The 22,293-nt window shown below is 42.3% G+C and overlaps 1 protein-coding gene across 1 annotated transcript in view; it reads right to left on the bottom strand.

Moving 5' to 3' along the window:
- LOC135473007 (uncharacterized) overlaps positions 1 to 22,293 on the bottom strand; it is a 161,361-nt gene that overhangs the window by 83,475 nt on the left and 55,593 nt on the right. The window contains exon 3 of the mRNA XM_064752773.1: positions 3,886 to 4,077. Within this exon, the coding sequence (XP_064608843.1) occupies positions 3,886 to 4,077 (192 nt within the window). The remainder of the gene's footprint in view (positions 1 to 3,885; positions 4,078 to 22,293) is intronic.

Genomic DNA, 22,293 nt, shown 5'->3' on the forward strand with positions numbered 1-22,293 from the left:
TGTCCGCCAGTTCAGCGGTTGTGATTACTGCCGTATAAGTCGCCCAAACTAGTGTTCTATCTCCACTTCTGTTCACTCTCTCAGAACTGGGTATTACAGCCATATAAGTCACCCAAACTAGTGCTCTATCTTCACATTTATTGACTGTGTCAGAACTGGGGATTACAGCCATATAAGTCACCCAAACTAGTGCTCTATCTTCACATTTATTGACTGTGTCAGAACTGGGGATTACAGCCATATAAGTCACCCAAACTAGTGTTCTATCTCCACTTCTGTTCACTCTCTCAGAACTGGGTATTACAGCCATATAAGTCACCCAAACTAGTGCTCTATCTCCACATTTATTGACTGTGTCAGAACTGGGGATTACAGCCATATAAGCCACCCAAACTAGAGCTCTATCTCCACATTTATTGACTGGCTCAGAACTGGGTATTACAGCCTCAGATGCCACCCAAACTAGTGCTATATCTACACCTTTTTTTCAGCCTTATAAGTCGCCCAAACTAGTGTTCTATCTCCACTTCTGTTCACTCTCTCAGAACTGGGTATTACAGCCATATAAGTCACCAAAACTAGTGCTCCATCTTCACATTTATTGACTGTGTCAGAACTGGGGATTACAGCAATATAAGCCACCCAAACTAGAGCTCTATCTTCACATTTATTGACTGTGTCAGAACTGCGGATTACAGCCATATAAGTCACCCAAACTAGTGTTCTATCTCCACTTCTGTTCACTCTCTCAGAACTGGGTATTACAGCCATATAAGTCACCCAAACTAGTGCTCTATCTCCACATTTATTGACTGTGTCAGAACTGGGGATTACAGCCATATAAGCCACCCAAACTAGAGCTCTATCTCCACATTTATTGACTGGCTCAGAACTGGGTATTACAGCCTCAGATGCCACCCAAACTAGTGCTATATCTACACCTTTTTTTCAGCATTATAAGTCGCCCAAACTAGTGTTCTATCTCCACTTCTGTTCACTCTCTCAGAACTGGGTATTACAGCCATATAAGTCACCAAAACTAGTGCTCCATCTTCACATTTATTGACTGTGTCAGAACTGGGGATTACAGCAATATAAGCCACCCAAACTAGAGCTATATCTCCACATTTATTGACTGTGTCAGAACTGGGGATTACAGCCATATAAGCCACCCAAACTAGGGCTATATCTCCACATTTATTGACTGTGTCAGAACTGGGGATTACAGCCTCAGATGCCACCCAAACTAGTGCTATATCTACACCTTTTTTCAGCCTTATAAGTCGCCCAAACTAGTGTTCTATCTCCACTTCTGTTCACTCTCTCAGAACTGGGTATTACAGCCATATAAGTCACCAAAACTAGTGCTCCATCTTCACATTTATTGACTGTGTCAGAACTGGGGATTACAGCCATATAAGCCACCCAAACTAGTGCTCTATCTCCACATTTATTGACTGGCTCAGAACTGGGTATTACAGCCTCAGATGCCACCCAAACTAGCGCTATATCTCCACATTTATTGACTGTGTCAGAACTGGGGATTACAGCCATATAAGCCACCCAAACTAGTGCTCTATCTCCACATTTATTGACTGGCTCAGAACTGGGTATTACAGCCTCAGATGCCACCCAAACTAGAGCTATATCTCCACATTTATTGACTGTGTCAGAACTGGGGATTACAGCCATATAAGTCACCCAAACTAGAGCTTCATCTTCACATTTATTGACTGGCTCAGAACTGGGGATTAGAGCCATATAAGCCACCCAAACTAGAGCTATATCTCCACATTTATTGACTGGCTCAGAACTGGGTATTACAGCCTCAGATGCCACCCAAACTAATGCTATATCTACACCTTCATTGTTATCGGCTGGTTCAGAACTGGGGATTACGGCCTTATAAGCCATCTAAACTAGTGCACTATCTCCACATCCGTTGGTCGATTTACTAGTTGGGATTTACAGCCTTGTAAGCCAGCCAAATCAGTGCTCTATCTCCACATCTGTTGGCCGATTTAAGAGTTGGGATTACAGCCTTGTAAGCTAGCCAAATCAGTGCTCTATCTCCACATCTGTTGGCCGATTTAAGAGTTGGGATTACAGCCTTGTAAGCCAGCCAAATCAGTGCTCTATCTCCACATCTGTTGGCCGATTTAAGAGTTGGGATTACAGCCTTGTAAGCCAGCCAAATCAGTGCTCTATCTCCACATCTGTTGGCCGATTTAAGAGTTGGGATTACAGCCTTGTAAGCCAGCCAAATCAGTGCTCTATCTCCACATCTGTTGGCCGATTTAAGAGTTGGGATTACAGCCTTGTAAGCCAGCCAAATCAGTGCTCTATCTCCACATCTGTTGGCCGATTTAAGAGTTGGGATTACAGCCTTGTAAGCCAGCCAAATCAGTGCTCTATCTCCACATCTGTTGGCCGATTTAAGAGTTGGGATTACAGCCTTGTAAGCCAGCCAAATCAGTGCTCTATCTCCACATCTGTTGACCGGCTCAGAACTGGGCAATACCACTTTATAAGCAACCCAAACTAGAGTTCTTTCTCCATATATGTTGGCTGAGTCAGAACTTGGGATTACAGCCTTGTAAGCCACCCAAACTACAGCTCTATCTCCACATCTGTTGGTATATTTCACAAATAAAGGTGCATAAATCAGTTACACATGTAACTTACACATGTCAGTTATGAAGCCTACACACCCATATATCTGATGAGCACGTAGCCAGTGTTACCTGTCACAGGTAAGTCATACATACCACACTTCTATCTACTGTCATATGTATGTAGCCCACACACCCAAATAACTGATCAACACATAGCCAGTGTTACCTGTCACAGGTATGTCATACATACCACACTTCTATCTACTGTCATATGTATGCAGCCTACACACCCAAATAACTATCAACACGTAGCCAGTGTTACCTGTCACAGGTATGTCATACATACCACACTTCTATCTACTGTCATATGTATGCTGCCTACACACCCAAATGACTGAACAACACATAGCCAGTGTTACCTGTCACAGGTATGTCATACATACCACACTTCTATCTACTGTCATATGTATGCAACCTACACACCCAAATAACTACCAACACATAGCCAGTGTTACCTGTCACAGGTATGTCATACCCATATAACTGATGAACACGTCACAAAGCTCTGGATTCCTCCTGGACTGGACAAGCAGAAGGTTTAATGACATACAGGTAAATCTAACTCTGATCTAAAGGTGGATCTGTATGTACTGGGACAAGTTGGCCGTGTAGTTTATATCACAGCAGTTACATGCAGGTGTACATACTGTCAGTGAGTAATGGTAAGCTTAATGACTGCATCTACAGGTGTGTTATCACAGTTTACCTGCCTACATGTCTACACTCATTTAACAAACCTAACAATAATAGGCCATGTTTTAGTTTATCTATGCAAATTTCTGATAAAACTCACACATGATGCATCATCATATGCACCCTAAGAAGAACAAATATCTACCTGTTTAGACTGCAAACTTCACAAATCTTAACCTAAGGCTAAGTATATGTATGTATGTGAAAGGCTTGGGATGCTATATTCACACAATCATGTGTGTATATATGTGAAAGGCTTGGGATGCTATATTCACACAATCATGTGTGTATGTATGTGAAAGGCTTGGGATGCTATATTCACACAATCACACACATGGCATACAAGGTAAAATTAATGGGCTACATGTAGACATTCTCCAAAATGCAGCTATAGTTTAAAATAATAATCGCTATTACAACACCTGTTCTCCAATTCCCAAAAGTATCATTTGAAGATTTTCCCGATCCTCCAGCTGAGGTCGCGCACTACATGAAGGATGATGATGTAGAGACTTACCAGAAGCTTTCTCCCCGGCTAGGTTTCTGTCTCGCCTTCATCTTCATCTGTCCAGACTGTAGGCTGTGTTTAGACTCTCTGTACATGATACTGTCATCCTGGGGAGCTAAAGGCTTTTCTCTCACTTGTGCCTCCCGTGCCTGCCTCAGGTACTCGGGAGACTTTAGTGGCGTTGTCGGCTCAACATTGCCTCTGAAATGACAAAATTCACAAAACCATCAATTGATACATTATCAATAACTGCAGAAACCATGAGCAATGAACTACAGTAGAGATGGAAGTACCTACTAACATGTGGTTCCAGTGTATATGTCAGTACCTGGACTACCTAAAATTTGTCCATAACTAAATTTTTCTGTTTAACTAAGCTTTATGGGCCTTGGAAAGGTGTTGTATGGACCTTGGAAAGGTGTTGTATGGACCTTGGAAAGGTGTTTGGAAGGTAGAATGATGTCCTTCAGGAAAGCACAAGTTTCGGCTCCAAAGCTAATTACATTGTGTACCCTGTCTCTAAAAATGCACTTTGGACAAATGTATATGACAAATACAGTGCTACTTTTACACAGACACAGGAATACATTCTGAATCCTTGGAAAGGTACGTGTCAAAGTCCTTACTATGATCATTTGAACTTGGTGTGAGATTGGCTTTCATGTATTATCACTCAGGACCTGTAATATTACACTGTAAACACAGAATTGCCAAGTCACTTGGTCTGTCTGGCCAAGAAAAGCCAACAGTGTGCCTTAATGGACCATTTTGACATCGTTAATACCTTCATACGTGTATATCTTATTTCTTCCTACAAGGCAGGACTGAACTGGAGCCATGTCTATGAAAACATCTTTCATGGATATCAAAGTTTCTTAAGTGTGACTAGGAACATTTCATTAATGTTGTTGTTGTTACATATATATATATATATATGTATGTATGCTGTACTAAAGGACATTTTCCAACATGTACAAGAGCTATCAGGCTTGCATCAAAGTGATGTTACCAGGACAACGTACATACACTCCCTGTACCTGACCTGGTTATCATCTGGTATTTTTTGTATTGTATACAACAACGAGCATAACAACAACAACAGCAACACAGGCGTTAAGGTTCTTCTGTTACAACACCTGGACTACCGCCTCCCCTGCAAACCATTCACCTGAGACATTACCACAACCCTCCACCCTGCCCACAGCGCACCTGAGCATCTCCCCCTACCCCCTCTCCCCCATGAATGGTTCACCTGAGCCCATGTGATATACACTCCTTTGATAGTTAAGATTAAGACAGGTAGTAATGTCCACATAAGGCAGACAGAGGTCCCCAACAGCCCACAGGCATTACAGGTAATACAAGGACAGAGGACGCTATAATTACTAAGCGCTGGTGTTTAATAGACATTCCAAGTAGCCTACACTAACATTCAACAGCTCCCCTGGGTGCACCAATCATCTTGTCTAATGAAATTCATATAAAATGCAAATGCCAAACTGCCATAAACCTGGCTGTAAGGAGCTGGAGCTATCTGGGGACATGCCTGACTGATACACCGTGTTTATGGCTACAGGTATACGCAGGTAGATTGACTCGGTCAGTGAACTGTGCACGATGTGACCAGCTGACCCATGCTGCCCCACAGCTATACCCTGGTGTCCTCCGTACATGTAATTATCTGTGAGCTGCTTTAGTACAGTGATCAATATGTATGCATACCTATACCTGAGACAGATGAGGTCAGCCAGCCATGTGTTGTCCTCTTTACTCTCTCTCTCTACACCCCCACCACCCCCACCCCAAATTGCCCATTACAATGACCCTTGTCTCCAACACAACATATTCAGATAAGATGCTAGCTGATCAGAATCCTCTTTGATCAATGATAGACTAATATGTACAGACCGGGGATGAATTGTTTTGAGGCTTGGTCAGTTCATCGTCTGGCAACCACCAGACCCAGCCGTGCGTATGATTTGTATATATAGAGTCATACAGGCCAGCCTAGAAGTAAATAGGCTGGTATACAGGCTGTCGCAAACTTCCAACCAGAACTCCTTGCAGATCTGGACCATGCCTGACAGGGTGTTTACATCAGTGCTAAATCCTAAACATTCAAATACATGCCTAAAGCTATTAAAATATGACTGCTCCTAACAATATACATCAACATATACCTGCTCAGGTGGGCATAAACTACTTGTGGTATTGAGATATTTGTGTGGCTATTCATCACAACAGAAAATAGGGACTTCACAGACTCAGTCTGCCAAAACCACTCGCAATGGATCAAAAGTGAGGTGGCTTTAGGTCAGGAGGTTTGTCAGGTACCTGGTGAACGGCTAAGGCTTTAGGTCAGGAGGTGTGTCAGGTACTTGGTGAAGAGCTGTGGCTTTAGGTCAGGAGGTGTGTCATATGCCTGGTGAAGGGCTGTGGCTTTATGTCAGGAGACGTGTCAGGTACCTGGTGAACGGCTGAGGCTTTAGGTCAGGAAGTGTGTCAGGTACTTGGTGAAGGGCTGAGGCTTTATGTCAGGAGGTGTTTCAGGTACTTGGTGAAGGGCTGAGGCTTTAGGTCAGGAGGTGTGTCATGTACCTGGTGAAGGGCTGTGGCTTTAGGTCAGGAGGTGTGTCAGGTACGTAATGAAGGGCTAAGGCTTTAGGTCAGGAGGTGTGTCAGGTACTTGGTGAAGGGCTAAGGCTTTAGGTCAGGAGGTGTATCAGGTACTTAGTGAAGGGCTGTGGCTTTAGGTCAGGAGGTGTGTCATGTACCTTGTGAAGAGCAGTTGCTTTAGGTCAGGAGGTGTGTCAGGTACCTGGTAGGGCTAAGGCTTTAGGTCAGGAGGTGTGTCAGGTACCTGGTGAAGAGCAGTTGCTTTAGGTCAGGAGGTGTGTCAGGTACTTAGTGAAGGGCTGTGGCTTTAGGTCAGGAGGTGTGTCAGGTACCTGGTGAAGGGCTGTGGCTATAGGACAGCAGGAGTGTCAGGTACTTGGTGAAGGGCTAAGGCTTTAGGTCAGGAGGTGTGTCAGGTGCCTGGTAGGGCTAAGGCTTTAGGTCAGGAGGTGTGTCAGCTACCTGGTGAAGAGCAGTTGCTTTAGGTCAGGAGGTGTGTCAGGTACTTAGTGAAGGGCTGTGGCTTTAGGTCAGGAGGTGTATCATGTACCTGGTGAAGGGTTGTGGCTTTAGGTCAGGAGGTGTGTCAGGTACTTGGTGAAGAGCTGTGGCTTTAGGTCAGGAGGTGTGTCATGTACCTGGTGAAGAGTTGTGGTTTTAGGTCAGGAAGTGTGTCAGGTACTTAGTGAAGGGCTGTGGCTTTAGGTCAGGAGGTGTGTCACGTACCTGGTGAAGGGTTGTGGCTTTAGGTCAGGAGGTGTGTCAGGTACTTGGTGAAGGGCTGTGGCTTTAGGTCAGGAGGTTTGAGAGGTCTGACAAACTACAGTTCATAACAATCACTTTACTATTATTACTGTATTACTGAATCAGAACATTTCCTATTTCCCATTAAGTATATATGGATGGGCTTCCGATGGCAAATAGACAAAAATGAAATGTCACTTGAATTTAAGCCTGATATAAAAAGACTGTTCAACTGTTATCATGTATCATGTAGTTTAGCTGAGCTCTCATCCATCATCTTCCTGGTCATACAGAATACACATAGAGAAGTAGAGATAGAGACTGTATATGGTGTGAGCCTCACAGTTTAAATACTCGTATTTATACTACAGTTGTAGCTGGTATATCATATAGAATAACCTGTCCCTACATACACAGTATGTAGGAATTCCTGTTTATACATTCACAATATAACCATGTCTTTGTCTTCATAATAAATAATGCATTTATGCATTTCATGCAGACACCAGCTAATGACCTTGTACATGTGACTGTTCTTCATGCCACCATACTATATGAACATCAACACATGGGGCAATTTACACTACGTACATACAAGCACAAACTTGTGCATTACAATAAATTTGAGCAACTAAAGAGACCAGTTTTATAACATTACACTACATAAATCAATATTCACCAGGTAATAGCATTTAGACCTGTGATCCAAGTGTGATAACAATACCATTACAGCACATCTATCACATACATGTACAGTGTGATCATAATACTGGTACAGCTAGAACTATAATCCCATAAAGTGTGATTACAATACCGGTACAGCCACAACTGTCAAACACAGTGTGATCACAATACCGGTACAGCCACAACTACCACATACAGTGTGATCACAATACCGGTACAGTCACAACTACCCCACACAGTGTGATCATGATACTGGTACAGCCACAACTACCACCTACAGTGTGATCACAATACCAATACAGCCACAACTATCAAACACAGTGTGATCACAATACCGGTACAGTCACAACTACCCCACACAGTGTGATCATGATACTGGTACAGCCACAACTACCACCTACAGTGTGATCACAATACCAATACAGCCACAACTATCAAACACAGTGTGATCACAATACCGGTACAGCCACAACTACCACATACAGTGTGATCACAATACCGGTACAGTCACAACTATCCCATACAGTGTGATCATGATACTGGTACAGCCACAACTACCACATACAGTGTGATCACAATACCGATACAGCCACAACTATCCGATGCAGTGTGATCACAATACCGATACAGTCACAACTATCCCATGCAGTGTGATCACAATACCGATACAGTCACAACTATCCCATACAGTGTGATCACAATACCGGTACAGTCACAACTATCCCATACAGTGTGATCATGATACTGGTACAGCCACAACTACCACATACAGTGTGATCACAATACCGATACAGCCACAACTATCCGATGCAGTGTGATCACAATACCGATACAGTCACAACTATCCCATGCAGTGTGATCACAATACCGATACAGTCACAACTATCCCATACAGTGTGATCACAATACCGGTACAGTCACAACTATCCCATACAGTGTGATCATGATACCGGTACAGCCACAACTACCCCATACAGTGTGATCATGATACCGGTACAGCCACAACTACCACATACAGTGTGATCATGATACCGGTACAGCCACAACTATCCCATGCAGTGTGATCACAATACCAGTACAGCCACAATTATCCCATACAGTGTGATCATGATACCAGTACAGCCACAACTACCACATACAGTGTGATCACAATATCAATACAGCCACAATTATCCCATGCAGTGTGATCACAATACCGGTACAGTCACAACTACCACATACAGTGTGATCATGATACTGGTACAACCACAACTACCACCTACAGTGTGATCACAATATCAATACAGCCACAACTATCCGATGCAGTGTGATCACAATACCGGTACAGTCACAACTACCACATACAGTGTGATCATGATACCGGTACAGCCACAACTACCACATACAGTGTGATCACAATACCGGTACAGCCACAATTATCCCATGCAGTGTGATCACAATACCGGTACAGTCACAATTATCCCATACAGTGTGATCATGATACCGGTATAGCCACAACTACCACATACAGTGTGATCGCAACACTGGTACAGCCACAACTACCACATACAGTGTGATCACAATACCGGTACAGCCACAATTATCCCATACAGTGTGATCATGATACCGGTATAGCCACAACTACCACATACAGTGTGATCACAATACCGGTACAGTCACAATTATCCCATACAGTGTGATCATGATACCGGTATAGCCACAACTACCACATACAGTGTGATCACAATACCAGTACAGTCACAATTATCCCATACAGTGTGATCATGATACCAGTACAGGCACAATTATCCCATACAGTGTGATCATGATACCGGTATAGCCACAACTACCACATACAGTGTGATCACAATACCGGTACAGTCACAATTATCCCATACAGTGTGATCATGATACCGGTATAGCCACAACTACCACATACAGTGTGATCACAATACTGGTACAGCCACAACTACCACATACAGTGTGATCACAATACTGGTACAGTCACAATTATCCCATACAGTGTGATCACAATACCAGTACAGTCACAATTATCCCATACAGTGTGATCACAATACCGGTACAGTCACAACTATCCCATACAGTGTGATCATGATACTGGTACAGTCACAACTATCCCATACAGTGTGATCACAATACCGGTACAGTCACAATTATCCCATACAGTGTGATCATGATACCAGTACAGTCACAATTATCCCATACAGTGTGATCATGATACCGGTATAGCCACAACTACCACATACAGTGTGATCGCAATACCGGTACAGTCACAATTATCCCATACAGTGTGATCACAATACCAGTACAGTCACAATTATCCCATACAGTGTGATCATGATACCGGTACAGCCACAACTACCACATACAGTGTGATCACAATACCGGTACAGTCACAACTATCCCATACAGTGTGATCATGATACCGGTACAGCCACAACTACCACATACAGTGTGATCGCAATACCGGTACAGCCACCACTACCACATACAGTGTGATCACAATACCGGTACAGCCACAATTATCCCATGCAGTGTGATCACAATACCGGTACAGTCACAACTATCCCATACAGTGTGATCGTAATACCGGTACAGCCACAACTACCACATACAGTGTGATCGCAATACCGGTACAGCCACAACTACCACATACAGTGTGATCACAATACCGGTACAGCCACAATTATCCCATGCAGTGTGATCACAATACCGATAAAGTCACAACTATCCCATACAGTGTGATCATGATACCGGTACAGCCACAACTACCACATACAGTGTGATCGCATTACCGGTACAGCCACAACTACCACATACAGTGTGATCACAATACCGGTACAGCCACAATTATCCCATACAGTGTGATCACAAAACCGGTACAGTCACAACTATCCCATACAGTGTGATCATGATACCGGTACAGCCACAACTACCACATACAGTGTGATCGCAATACTGGTACAGCCACAACTACCACATACAGTGTGATCACAATACCGGTACAGCCACAATTATCCCATGCAGTGTGATCACAAAACCGGTACAGTCACAACTATCCCATACAGTGTGATCATGATACCGGTACAGCCACAACTACCACATGCAGTGTGATCACAATACCAGTACAGTCACAACTATCCCATACAGTGTGATCATGATGCCGGTACAGCCACAACTACCACATACAGTGTGATCACAATACCGGTACAGTCACAACTATCCCATGCAGTGTGATCACAATACCAGTACAGCCACAATTATCCCATACAGTGTGATCATGATACCGGTACAGCCACAACTACCACATACAGTGTGATCACAATACCGGTACAGTCACAACTATCCCATGCAGTGTGATCACAATACCAGTACAGCCACAATTATCCCATGCAGTGTGATCACAATACCGGTACAGCCACAATTATCCCATACAGTGTGATCGCAATCCCAGTACAGCCATAATTATCTCTTACAGTGTGATCACAATACCGGTACAGCCACAATTATCCCATACAATGGATCACAATACCGGTAAAGCCACAATTATCGCATAGAGTGTGATCACGATACCCGTATAGCCACAATTATCCCATACAGTGTGATCACAATACCCGTACAGCCACAATTATCCCATACAGTGTGATCACAATACCAATAAAGCAATTATCCCATGGAGTGTGATCACAATACCGGTACAGCCACAATTATTCCATACAGTGTGATCTCAATACCAGTACAGCCATAATTATCTCTTACAGTGTGATCACAATACCGGTACAGCCAGAATTATCCAATACAGTGTGATCACAATACCAGTACAGCCAAAATAATCCCATACAGTGTGATCTCAATACCAATACAGCCACAATTATCTCTTACAGTGTGATCACAATACTAGTACAGCCACAATTATCCCATACAGTGTGATCATGATACCGGTATAGCCACAACTACCACATACAGTGTGATCACAATACCACTACAGCCACAACTACCACATACAGTGTGATCACAATATGTGTAACACCCAGTGTATATATAAGCCTTACATTTGTACATGTACTCCCCATGCATGACCTCTTCACACAAAACAAGGTCAGTATTTACCAAGGACACAATGACAGACTACTTCCCTCACAGCATTAATAATCTCACTTTTACATCTGTATCAGGTGTGCACAGCCACGCACCTGACAGACAGGTAAACTTGAGTTTACAGCAATTCTCTATAATCTTGTCCATCTGTCCTCCCGTAACCATGCATCCCACACCATCATCACCCCCACTACCCGCCAAACACCCCGATCCCCCAACCAAAACGTATCACAAAGCCAACACGTTCACACATGTCCACATGGAACACGACTGAATCGGAATTATCTTGTATGAAATTATATGAAAAGAAAAATTCCAGGCTGTGTGTGTAATAAACAAAGATGATCAGGTACACAGGTTACATACGGGTGCCATCAGTTTGTGTTCATGAACTGAGAAAAACAATCTTCACAAAACAATTTAGGCACGCTAAACCACAATGTTCATATGGCAGACACGCTAAACCACAATGTTCATATGGCAGGCACACTAAACCACAATGTTCATATCGAAGGCACTAAACCACAATGTTCATATGGCAGGCATACTAAACCACAATGTTCATATGGCAGGCATACTAAACCACAATGTTCATATGGCAGGCATACTAAACCACAATGTTCATATGGCAGGCATGCTAAACCACAATGTTCTTATGGCAGGCATACTAAACCACAATGTTCATATGGCAGGCACACTAAACCACAAGATTCATATGGCAGGCATGCTAAACCACAATGTTCATATGGCAGGCATGCTAAACCACAATGTTCATATGGCAGGCATGCTAAACCACAATGTTCTTATGACAGGCATACTAAACCACAATGTTCATATGGCAGGCATGCTAAACCACAATGTTCTTATGGCAGGTATACTAAACCACAATGTTCATATGGCAGGCACGCTAAACCACAATGTTCTCATGGCAGGCATACTAAACCACAATGTTCATATGGCAGGCATACTAAACCACAATGTTCATATGGCAGGCACGCTAAACCACAACTTTCATATGGCAGGCATACTAAACCACAATGTTCATATGGCAGGCACGCTAAACCACAACTTTCATATGGCAGGCACGCTAAACCACAATGTTCATTTGGCAGGCATACTAAACCACAATGTTCATACCACAGGCATACTAAACCACAATGTTCATATGGCAGGCATACTAAACCACAATGTTCATATGGCAGGCACGCTAAACCACAATGTTCATATGGCAGGCATGTCAAACCACAATGTGCATATGGCAGGCACGCTAAACCACAACTTTCTTATGGCAGGCATACTAAACCACAATGTTCATATGGCAGGCATACTAAACCACAATGTTCATATGGCAGGCATGCTAAACGACAATGTTCATATGGCCGGCATGCTAAACCACAATGTTCTTATGACAGGCATACTAAACCACAATGTTCATATGGCAGGCACGCTAAACCACAATGTTAATATGGCCGGCATGCTAAACCACAATGTTCTTATGACAGGCATACTAAACCACAATATTCATATGGAAGGCATGCTAACCACAACTTTCATATGGCAGGCACGCTAAACCACAATGTTCATATGGCAGACACGCTATACCACAACGTTCATATGGCAGACATGCTAAACCACAATGTTCTTATGGCAGGCACGCTAAGCTACAATGTTCATATGACAGGCATGTTAAACCACAATATTCATACGGCAGGCATACTAAACCACAATATTCATATGGCAGGCATACTAAACCACAATGTTCATATGGCAGACACGCTAAACCACAACGTTCATATGGCAGGCATGCTATACCACAATGTTCATATCGCAGGCACGCTAAACCACAATGTTCTTATGGCAGGTATGCTTAACCACAATGCTCATATGGCAGGCACGCTAAACCACAATGTTCATATGGCAGGTGGGGGCCTCAGTGGCTCAGTTGGTTAATTAGCGCAATGACCCAGGATCCTCTCACCAATGCGGTGAGTTCAAGTCCAGCTCATTCTGGCTTCCTCTCTGGCCATACGTGGGAGGGTCTGCCAGCAACCTGAGGATGGTCGTAGGTTTACAGAGCATGGGTGAAATCTCTCAGGTGAGCAGGGGTAGGGGGAGTTGTGGCAGAGAAATGATCAGGAGGGATGTATACCTGTCTATTTAGCTATGTTGATGAATGAAGCTAAGCAGACTTCTATAATACAATATGACCATGACATTTACACATATGCTATACATGTACATCAAAAGACTCCCACTACACCTCGCTGACTTGAGGTAAACCTTCCTACTGAAATGAGATTTTACACTCTGTTAAGAATATACATATGTACATCCCCAAGCATTCAAAGCTGTCATGTTTCATGGCCAGCTAAGGCAAACACCCTTCTTCTTACATTCTGATAACACACAGAACCGAGTACATACGGTGTTCTCCTGCAGAGGTGTAAGGTGTTCTCCTGCAGGGGTGTAAGGTGTTCTCCTGCAGGGGTGTAAGGTGTTCTCCTGCAGGGGTGTAAGGTGTTCTCCTGCAGGGGTGTAAGGTGTTCTCCTGCAGAGGTGTAAGGTGTTCTCCTGCAGGGGTGTAAGGTGTTCTCCTGCAGGGGTGTAAGGTGTTCTCCTGCAGAGGTGTAAGGTGTTCTCCTGCAGGGGTGTAAGGTGTTCTCCTGCAGAGGTGTAAGGTGTTCTCCTGCAGGGGTGTAAGGTGTTCTCCTGCAGAGGTGTAAGGTGTTAAAGAGCAACTCTTTCTACATGAGTTTGTTTCACAAAAGACTGAGGGGTACGTAGATTACTGGAAGGTAGAAGCATATCGCAACAGTTCTTCACATACTGGCTTACACATGTTACATTCTAAGTGTAAGCCCAAACTGACCTGACCAAATACCTCCTTACTCTGACCTAAGTTTGATTTGGTAGTCAACCAGCAATGAAGAAAGACAAATTTCATCTCCAATATCAAATCAAAATCAATATTCATGTGAAAAAATTTACAGAGAGCTTTGATCGAGTAAAAAAATATCCTCAGTCCCTGGTGATACACAGATGGAAGATTGTATAGTCCCTGGTGAGACAGAAGGAAGCTTGTACAGTCCCTGGTGAGACAGATGGAAGCTTGTACAGTCCCTGGTGAGACAGAAGGAAGCTTGTACAGTCCCTGGTGAGACAGATGGAAGATTGTACAGGCCCTGGTGAGACATATGGAAGCTGTATAGTCCCTGGTGAGACAGAAAGAAGCTTGTATAGTCCCTGGTGAGACAGATGGAAGATTGTACAGTCCTTGGTGAGTCAGGTGGAAGCTTGTACAGTTCCTGGTGAGACACATGTAAGCTTGTACAGGCCCTGGTGAGACAGAAGGAAGCTTGTACAGGCCATGGTGAGACAGAAGGAAGCTTGTACAGTCCCTGGTGAGACAGATGGAAGCTTGTACAGTCCCTGGTGAGACAGAAGGAAGCTTGTACAGTCCCTGGTGAGACAGATGGAAGCTTGTACAGTCCCTGGTGAGACAGATGGAAGCTTGTACAGTCCCTGGTGAGACAGATGGAAGCTTGTACAGTCCCTGGTGAGACAGATGGAAGCTTGTACAGTCCCTGGTGAGACAGATGGAAGCTTGTACAGTCCCTGGTGAGACAGATGGAAGCTTGTACAGTCCCTGGTGAGACAGATGGAAGCTTGTGCATGTCTCTTTAGGCTTATTATTCATTTAATTACCTGATTGGAGTTTTACACCATCATATTTGCAAGGGGATTATAAAACAGCTACATGTCTTCATGTTACATGTAAACATCTCTAGCAGCAAATGATGACACTTATCTACATGCAGAGTATTACGCATCATCTACTTTATCTAGTACATTACATGTTATCTAGTGCATTACATGTTGTGTAGTACATAACACTTTATCTAGTACATTACACTCTATGTAGTGCATTACTCTTTATCCAATACATTACATTTTATCTAGTACATTTTACCCTTTATGTAGTACATTGTTACATTTTATCTAGTGCATCACATATAATCTATCACATTACACTCTATCTAGTAAATTACACTCTGTCTAGTAAATTACACTCTATCTAGTAAATTACACTTCGTCTACAGTCCATTACACTTTATCTAATATATTGTTACACTTGATCTAGTACATTACACTTCACAATACATTACTGTTGATGAAGAACATTACACTTTTTCTCAGACTTGTTACCAGATCCCTAACTCAAACTGATCCATCCGTAATACAACAGGGCAAGTCAAACATGTCCTGGTTTTGTATATTAACTAGGAATTCAACCTGTGCTCTCTATAGTTTCACAAAACTTTTACCTTTTTCATTTCAGCCATGATACATTATGCATTAAAGACAAGAGTTAACATTGTTCTTTTCAGTTCATACATGGATAAAAAAATCTCAATTATGTAACTAACTGGCAATAAGACATGTCTTTGTGAAATACAACTACCATTCATTTGTTAGCCTTCAGCACTTTAAAATCCAAATAAGGTCAAAAGGTTAAATAGACAGAAATAATTTTTTTGCATTAAAGACCACCTTTATTACCCTGTTACCTTTTTAAATTTTTTTAAGCCAGACGTCTGAGCTTCTACAGCAGAAAGTTTACACCTTGTTTTACATCTGATTCATTATACAACATGCAGCTGCAATTCACTTACAGACAACTTATAATGGACAACTGAGATCCACTCACAGAGTAGAGCTACAATTCACTCACAATGTACAGCTACAATTCACTGATAACGGACAACTGAGATCCACTCACAGTGTAGAGCTACAATTCACTCACAATGTACAGCTACAATTCACTCACAATGTACAGCTACAATTCACTGATAATGGACTACTGAGATCCACTCACAGAGTAGAGCTACAATTCACTCACAATGTACAGCTACAATTCACTGATAACGCACAACTGAGATCCACTCACAGTGTAGAGCTACAATTCACTCACGATGTACAGCTACAATTCACTGATAACGGACAACTGAGATCCACTCACAGAGTAGAGCTACAATTCACTCACAATGTACAGCTACAATTCACTGATAACGCACAACTGAGATCCACTCACAGTGTAGAGCTACAATTCACTCACGATGTACAGCTACAATTCACTGATAACGGACAACTGAGATCCACTCACAGTGTACAGCTACAATTCACTCACAATGTACAGCTACAATTCACTGATAATGGACAACTGAGATCCACTCACAGAGTAGAGCTACAATTCACTCACAATGTACAGCTACAATTCACTGATAATGGACAACTGAGATCCACTCACAGAGTAGAGCTACAATTCACTCACAATGTACAGCTACAATTCACTGATAACGGACAACTGAGATCCACTCACAGTGTACAGCTACAATTCACTGATAACGCACAACTGAGATCCACTCACAGTGTACAGCTACAATTCACTGATAACGGACAACTGAGATCCACTCACAGTGTAGAGCTACAATTCACTCACAATGTACAGCTACAATTCACTGATAATGGACAACTGAGATCCACTCACAGAGTAGAGCTACAATTCACTCACAATGTACAGCTGCAATTCACTGATAACGCACAACTGAGATCCACTCAGAGTAGAGCTACAATTCACTCACAATGTACAGCTACAATTCACTGATAACAGACAACTGAGATCCACTCACAGTGTAGAGCTACAATTCACTCACAATGTACAGCTACAATTCACTGATAACAGACAACTGAGATCCACTCACAGAGTAGAGCTACAATTCACTCACAATGTACAGCTACAATTCACTGATAACAGACAACTGAGATCCACTCACAGAGTAGAGCTACAATTCACTCACAATTGTACAGCTACAATTCACTGATAACAGACAACTGAGATCCACTCACAGTGTAGAGCTACAATTCACTCACAATGTACGGCTACAATTCACTGATAACGGACAACTGAGATCCACTCACAGAGTAGAGCTACAATTCACTCACAATGTACAGCTACAATTCACTGATAATGGACAACTGAGATCCACTCACAGTGTAGAGCTACAATTCACTCACAATGTACAGCTACAATTCACTGATAACGGACAACTGAGATCCACTCACAGAGTAGAGCTACAATTCACTCACAATGTACAGCTACAATTCACTGATAACGGACAACTGAGATCCACTCACAGAGTAGAGCTAACAACGTACATTTTGTCAGTTTGTCCTTACATAACTGTTTTTAGCTTTCAAGAAAAAAATACAAGGCCGATAACTGTAGTCTAACCAGAACAATGAAGTCCTCACATTCTGACCTGATGCCTAACTTTTTTCACAAGAGCCTCTGTTTGTCTGCTACAGGTTACCTCTAACATTACAAACTCTTAATACAAACAGAGGTCTTGTCACCTGTAGTTGTACAAATCGAAATTCAGAAAATGAGATAAGACAGGGGTCAGAAGCTAGCATCTACAGGAGAAACGCTATATTTCTGTGTATTGTCACACAAAGATGGGCGGCCTTTTAACAGCAACAGGTGTTCCGAGATGGATAGCTTAAGAGTTGTCTCCCCTTCCCTCAACAGGTACCATTCCAAATACACAGGTGGGTGTTGGAGTAAATTGTGAGGTACTTATGCACAGATATACATCAACCAAACACCAAAGAATTTAGTGAATGACATGGATGTCCATCCTAGCAATAAAAGAATGCGACAGAATTGAAGAGTACCACACACCTGTGACTGTGACATACTGTAAGCTTACTCACCCAGAAGCTAGACAGTTCTGTGCACACAGATGTAGCTTAATGCTGCAACATACATGATAGATGTGTAATAATAAACACACTTTTACATGGCTTACGCCTTTTGGAGTTATAAGAAGAAGTCATCAACTGTATGACATTTGAAAGACTAATAAAGTATGTAATATATAACGTTAAATCCATTATGATCACAAAGTTGTTTTGTGATACACAAAACATTAGACAACTGATGAAATGAATCACAATTATTCCTCAAAACTCCATGGAATGAAAGACGACAGAAACTGCTGATTTCCGTCAAGGCCACACCAACACAGAGGGCTGGGGACAAATTTCCTTGTGTCTAAGGCCAGGGTTGAACATGCACCTCATGCACCACAGACTGAATCACATCCAGTTCCCTACATATATATCTGCTACATCTACTCAGGTATTTACAAAACTTACCTTCATCTTGAAGGTGCAACCTTCACCTGTTACCTTCAACAGATGTACTATACACACTTTTTTTATAACTGTACATAACTGAAGACAAGCAAAGTTGTAACCCCCAGCAGATGCGTACATCTAACTGAATTCCCAAGTATGCCAACAATGAACCATTACAGTGTCGTTAGCAGGTCTATCAATAACCATGACAACCATCTCATGTGGACTATAACCTCTGTGCAGATGTGTATTTCAGATATCCGCCTAATAATGACCTGAATCAAGGCCTAGTAGGCTGTGACTTTTCATGCATGTGGCTGAGGCCTCTTTCCTCAATGTGCAGATATGTCAACAGAAAAATGCCTGTTGACATGTACTTGTACCAAGACATTTCACACCACAGCTTTAAATGGTCCAGGCAGGTATTCTCAATCCCAGCTATGTCATCTCAGTCCACAGATTTAATATGTTATATAAACTAAGAACTCAGACACACATGTAAGCTTCCTTAATACAATGATCCCAGCTAGTGGCATAATACTACCACCCAACAATTCCAGCTGGCTGTATAATACAACCATCCCAGCTAGTGGTATAACAGAACCATCCCACCTTGTGGTATATTACAACCACCCCAAATGGTAGCATAATACAACAATCCCTGCTGGCAGTACAACACGACCATCCCAACTAGTGGTATAATACAACTATCACAGCTGGCAGTACAATACAACCATCCCAACTAGTGATATAATACAACTATCACAGCTGGTGATATAATACAACCATCTCAGCTGGTGGTATAATACAACCATCCCAGCTGGTGGTATAGTACAACTATCACAGCTGGTGGTATAATACAACCATCCCAACTAGTGGTATAATACAACAATCCCAGCTGGAAGTATAATACGACTATCCCAGCTAGTGGTATAATAGAGCCATTCCAGCTTGTAGTATATTACAACCAACCCAACTAGTGGTATAATACAACCATCCCAGCTGGTGGTATAATACAACTATCACAGCTGGTGATATAACATAACCATCTGAGTGGGTGGTATGATACAACCACCCCAAATGGTAGCATAACACAATCCCAGCTGGCAATATAATACAACTATCCTACCTAGTAGCATAATACAACTATCACAGCTGGTGGTATATTACAACCAACCCAACTAGTGGTATAATACGACCACCCCAGATGGTAGCATAATACAACAATCCCTGCTGGCAGTATAATACAACCATCCCACTAGTGGTATATTACAACCACCTCAGCTAGTGGTATAATAGAACCATCCCAGCTAGAGGTATATTACAACCACCGCAGCTAGTGGTATAATAGAACCATCCCAGCTAGTGGTATAATAGAACCATACCAAATGGTAGCATAACATAACAATCCCAGCTGGCAGTATAATACAACCATCCTAGTTAGTGGTACAATAGAACCATCCCAGCTGGTGGTATATTACAACCATCCCAACTAGTGGTATAATACAACCATCCTAGCTCGTAGTATAATAGAATCATCCTAGCTCGTGGTATAATAGAACCATCCCAGCTGATGGTATATTACAACCAACCCAACCAGTGGTATAATACGACCACCCCAGCTAGTGGTATAATAGAACCATCCCAGCTGGTGGTATATTACAACCATTCCAACTAGTGGTATGATACAACTATCACAGCTGGTGGTATATTACAACTATCACAGCTGGTATATTACAACTATCACAGCTGGTATATTACAACTATCACAGCTGGTATATTACAACTATCACAGCTGGTGGTATAATACAACCATCCCAGCTGGTGGTATAATACAACTATCACAGCTGGTGGTATAATACAACTATCACAGCTGCTGGTATAATTCAACCACCCCACCTGGTAATACATGAATAATACAATTATTTCAGCTCATCTGCAGTTTTAAGAATAACTTCATCAAGGTGCAAACTGAGAAAATACGAACTTTCTAAAATCACAAGCCATGTTAAGTAACCCAGTAACCAAGGTGTCATCCTGTTAACAGATCCTGTTATAACAACAGAGAAAAAATGAGACTGGCAGCCAGTCACATCAGTCATTTTGCTTATGCTTTTAGAAAATGGATTGAAAAGAGAAATAGCGAATGCACCTGAATGTAACAGCAGCATAAAACCCTTTCATCTGTACATACAAATTAGCCCATAGCCCCTCATACCTGTCACATCACTAGCAGGGGTAATAGAGGAAAGTATGGAGGTGCCTAGTGTTTAGAGAGGTGCTTAGAGAGATGGTACAAAGTGTTTGTCACAAATTTATCTTTATCCCCAAACCAGAGGCTTCTTACTGGGTTTACTGGTTGTGGGCAGAAATAACAGCTGGCACTGAGCAGCAGCAGCACAGAACTGCACTGTACATTGTTACAGAATGCAGGTTTGGGTGCTTTACTGATTAATGTGATCATCTTCAAATCTTTCTCCTGTAGACTTCATCAATAACAGTGAATCAAATCTACAAACTTGTATTGAAGACATCTTAGTATCCAATCAAAGAACCAAGCAAGTATTTCACTTGAACACCTGTTATGAAGTGATGAAGCAAAGCATTCACACAAATGTCTGCAAAATGACAATAAATGTATGAAGCACAGAAGCATGGCAGACACTTGTCATGTGATCTGCACTGCATACTCACTGAGAAGTAAAACTCGTAGTATTCACTAAAATCAGTTGTACCTCTTGCGATACATTGGATACAAGAGTAATAAGCATGCTGAGTTCATGTTCCTGTCAAATCTCACACATAACGTAGTCCATGTCCACTTGGTGGAATGTGGTACTGCCAAATCTCACACATAACGTAGTCCATGTACACTTGGTGGAATATGGTACTGACAAATCTCACACATAACGTAGTACATGTACACTTGGTGGAATATGGTACTGACAAATCTCACACATAATGTAGTCCATGTCCACTTGGTGGAATGTGGTACTGCCAAATCTCACACATAACGTAGTCCATGTCCTCTTGGTGGAATGTGGTACTGCCCAATCTCACACATAATGTAGTCCA

The sequence above is a fragment of the Liolophura sinensis genome, chromosome 8 (genome assembly GCF_032854445.1).
Source record: "Liolophura sinensis isolate JHLJ2023 chromosome 8, CUHK_Ljap_v2, whole genome shotgun sequence".
Lineage (NCBI taxonomy): Eukaryota > Metazoa > Mollusca > Polyplacophora > Chitonida > Chitonidae > Liolophura > Liolophura sinensis.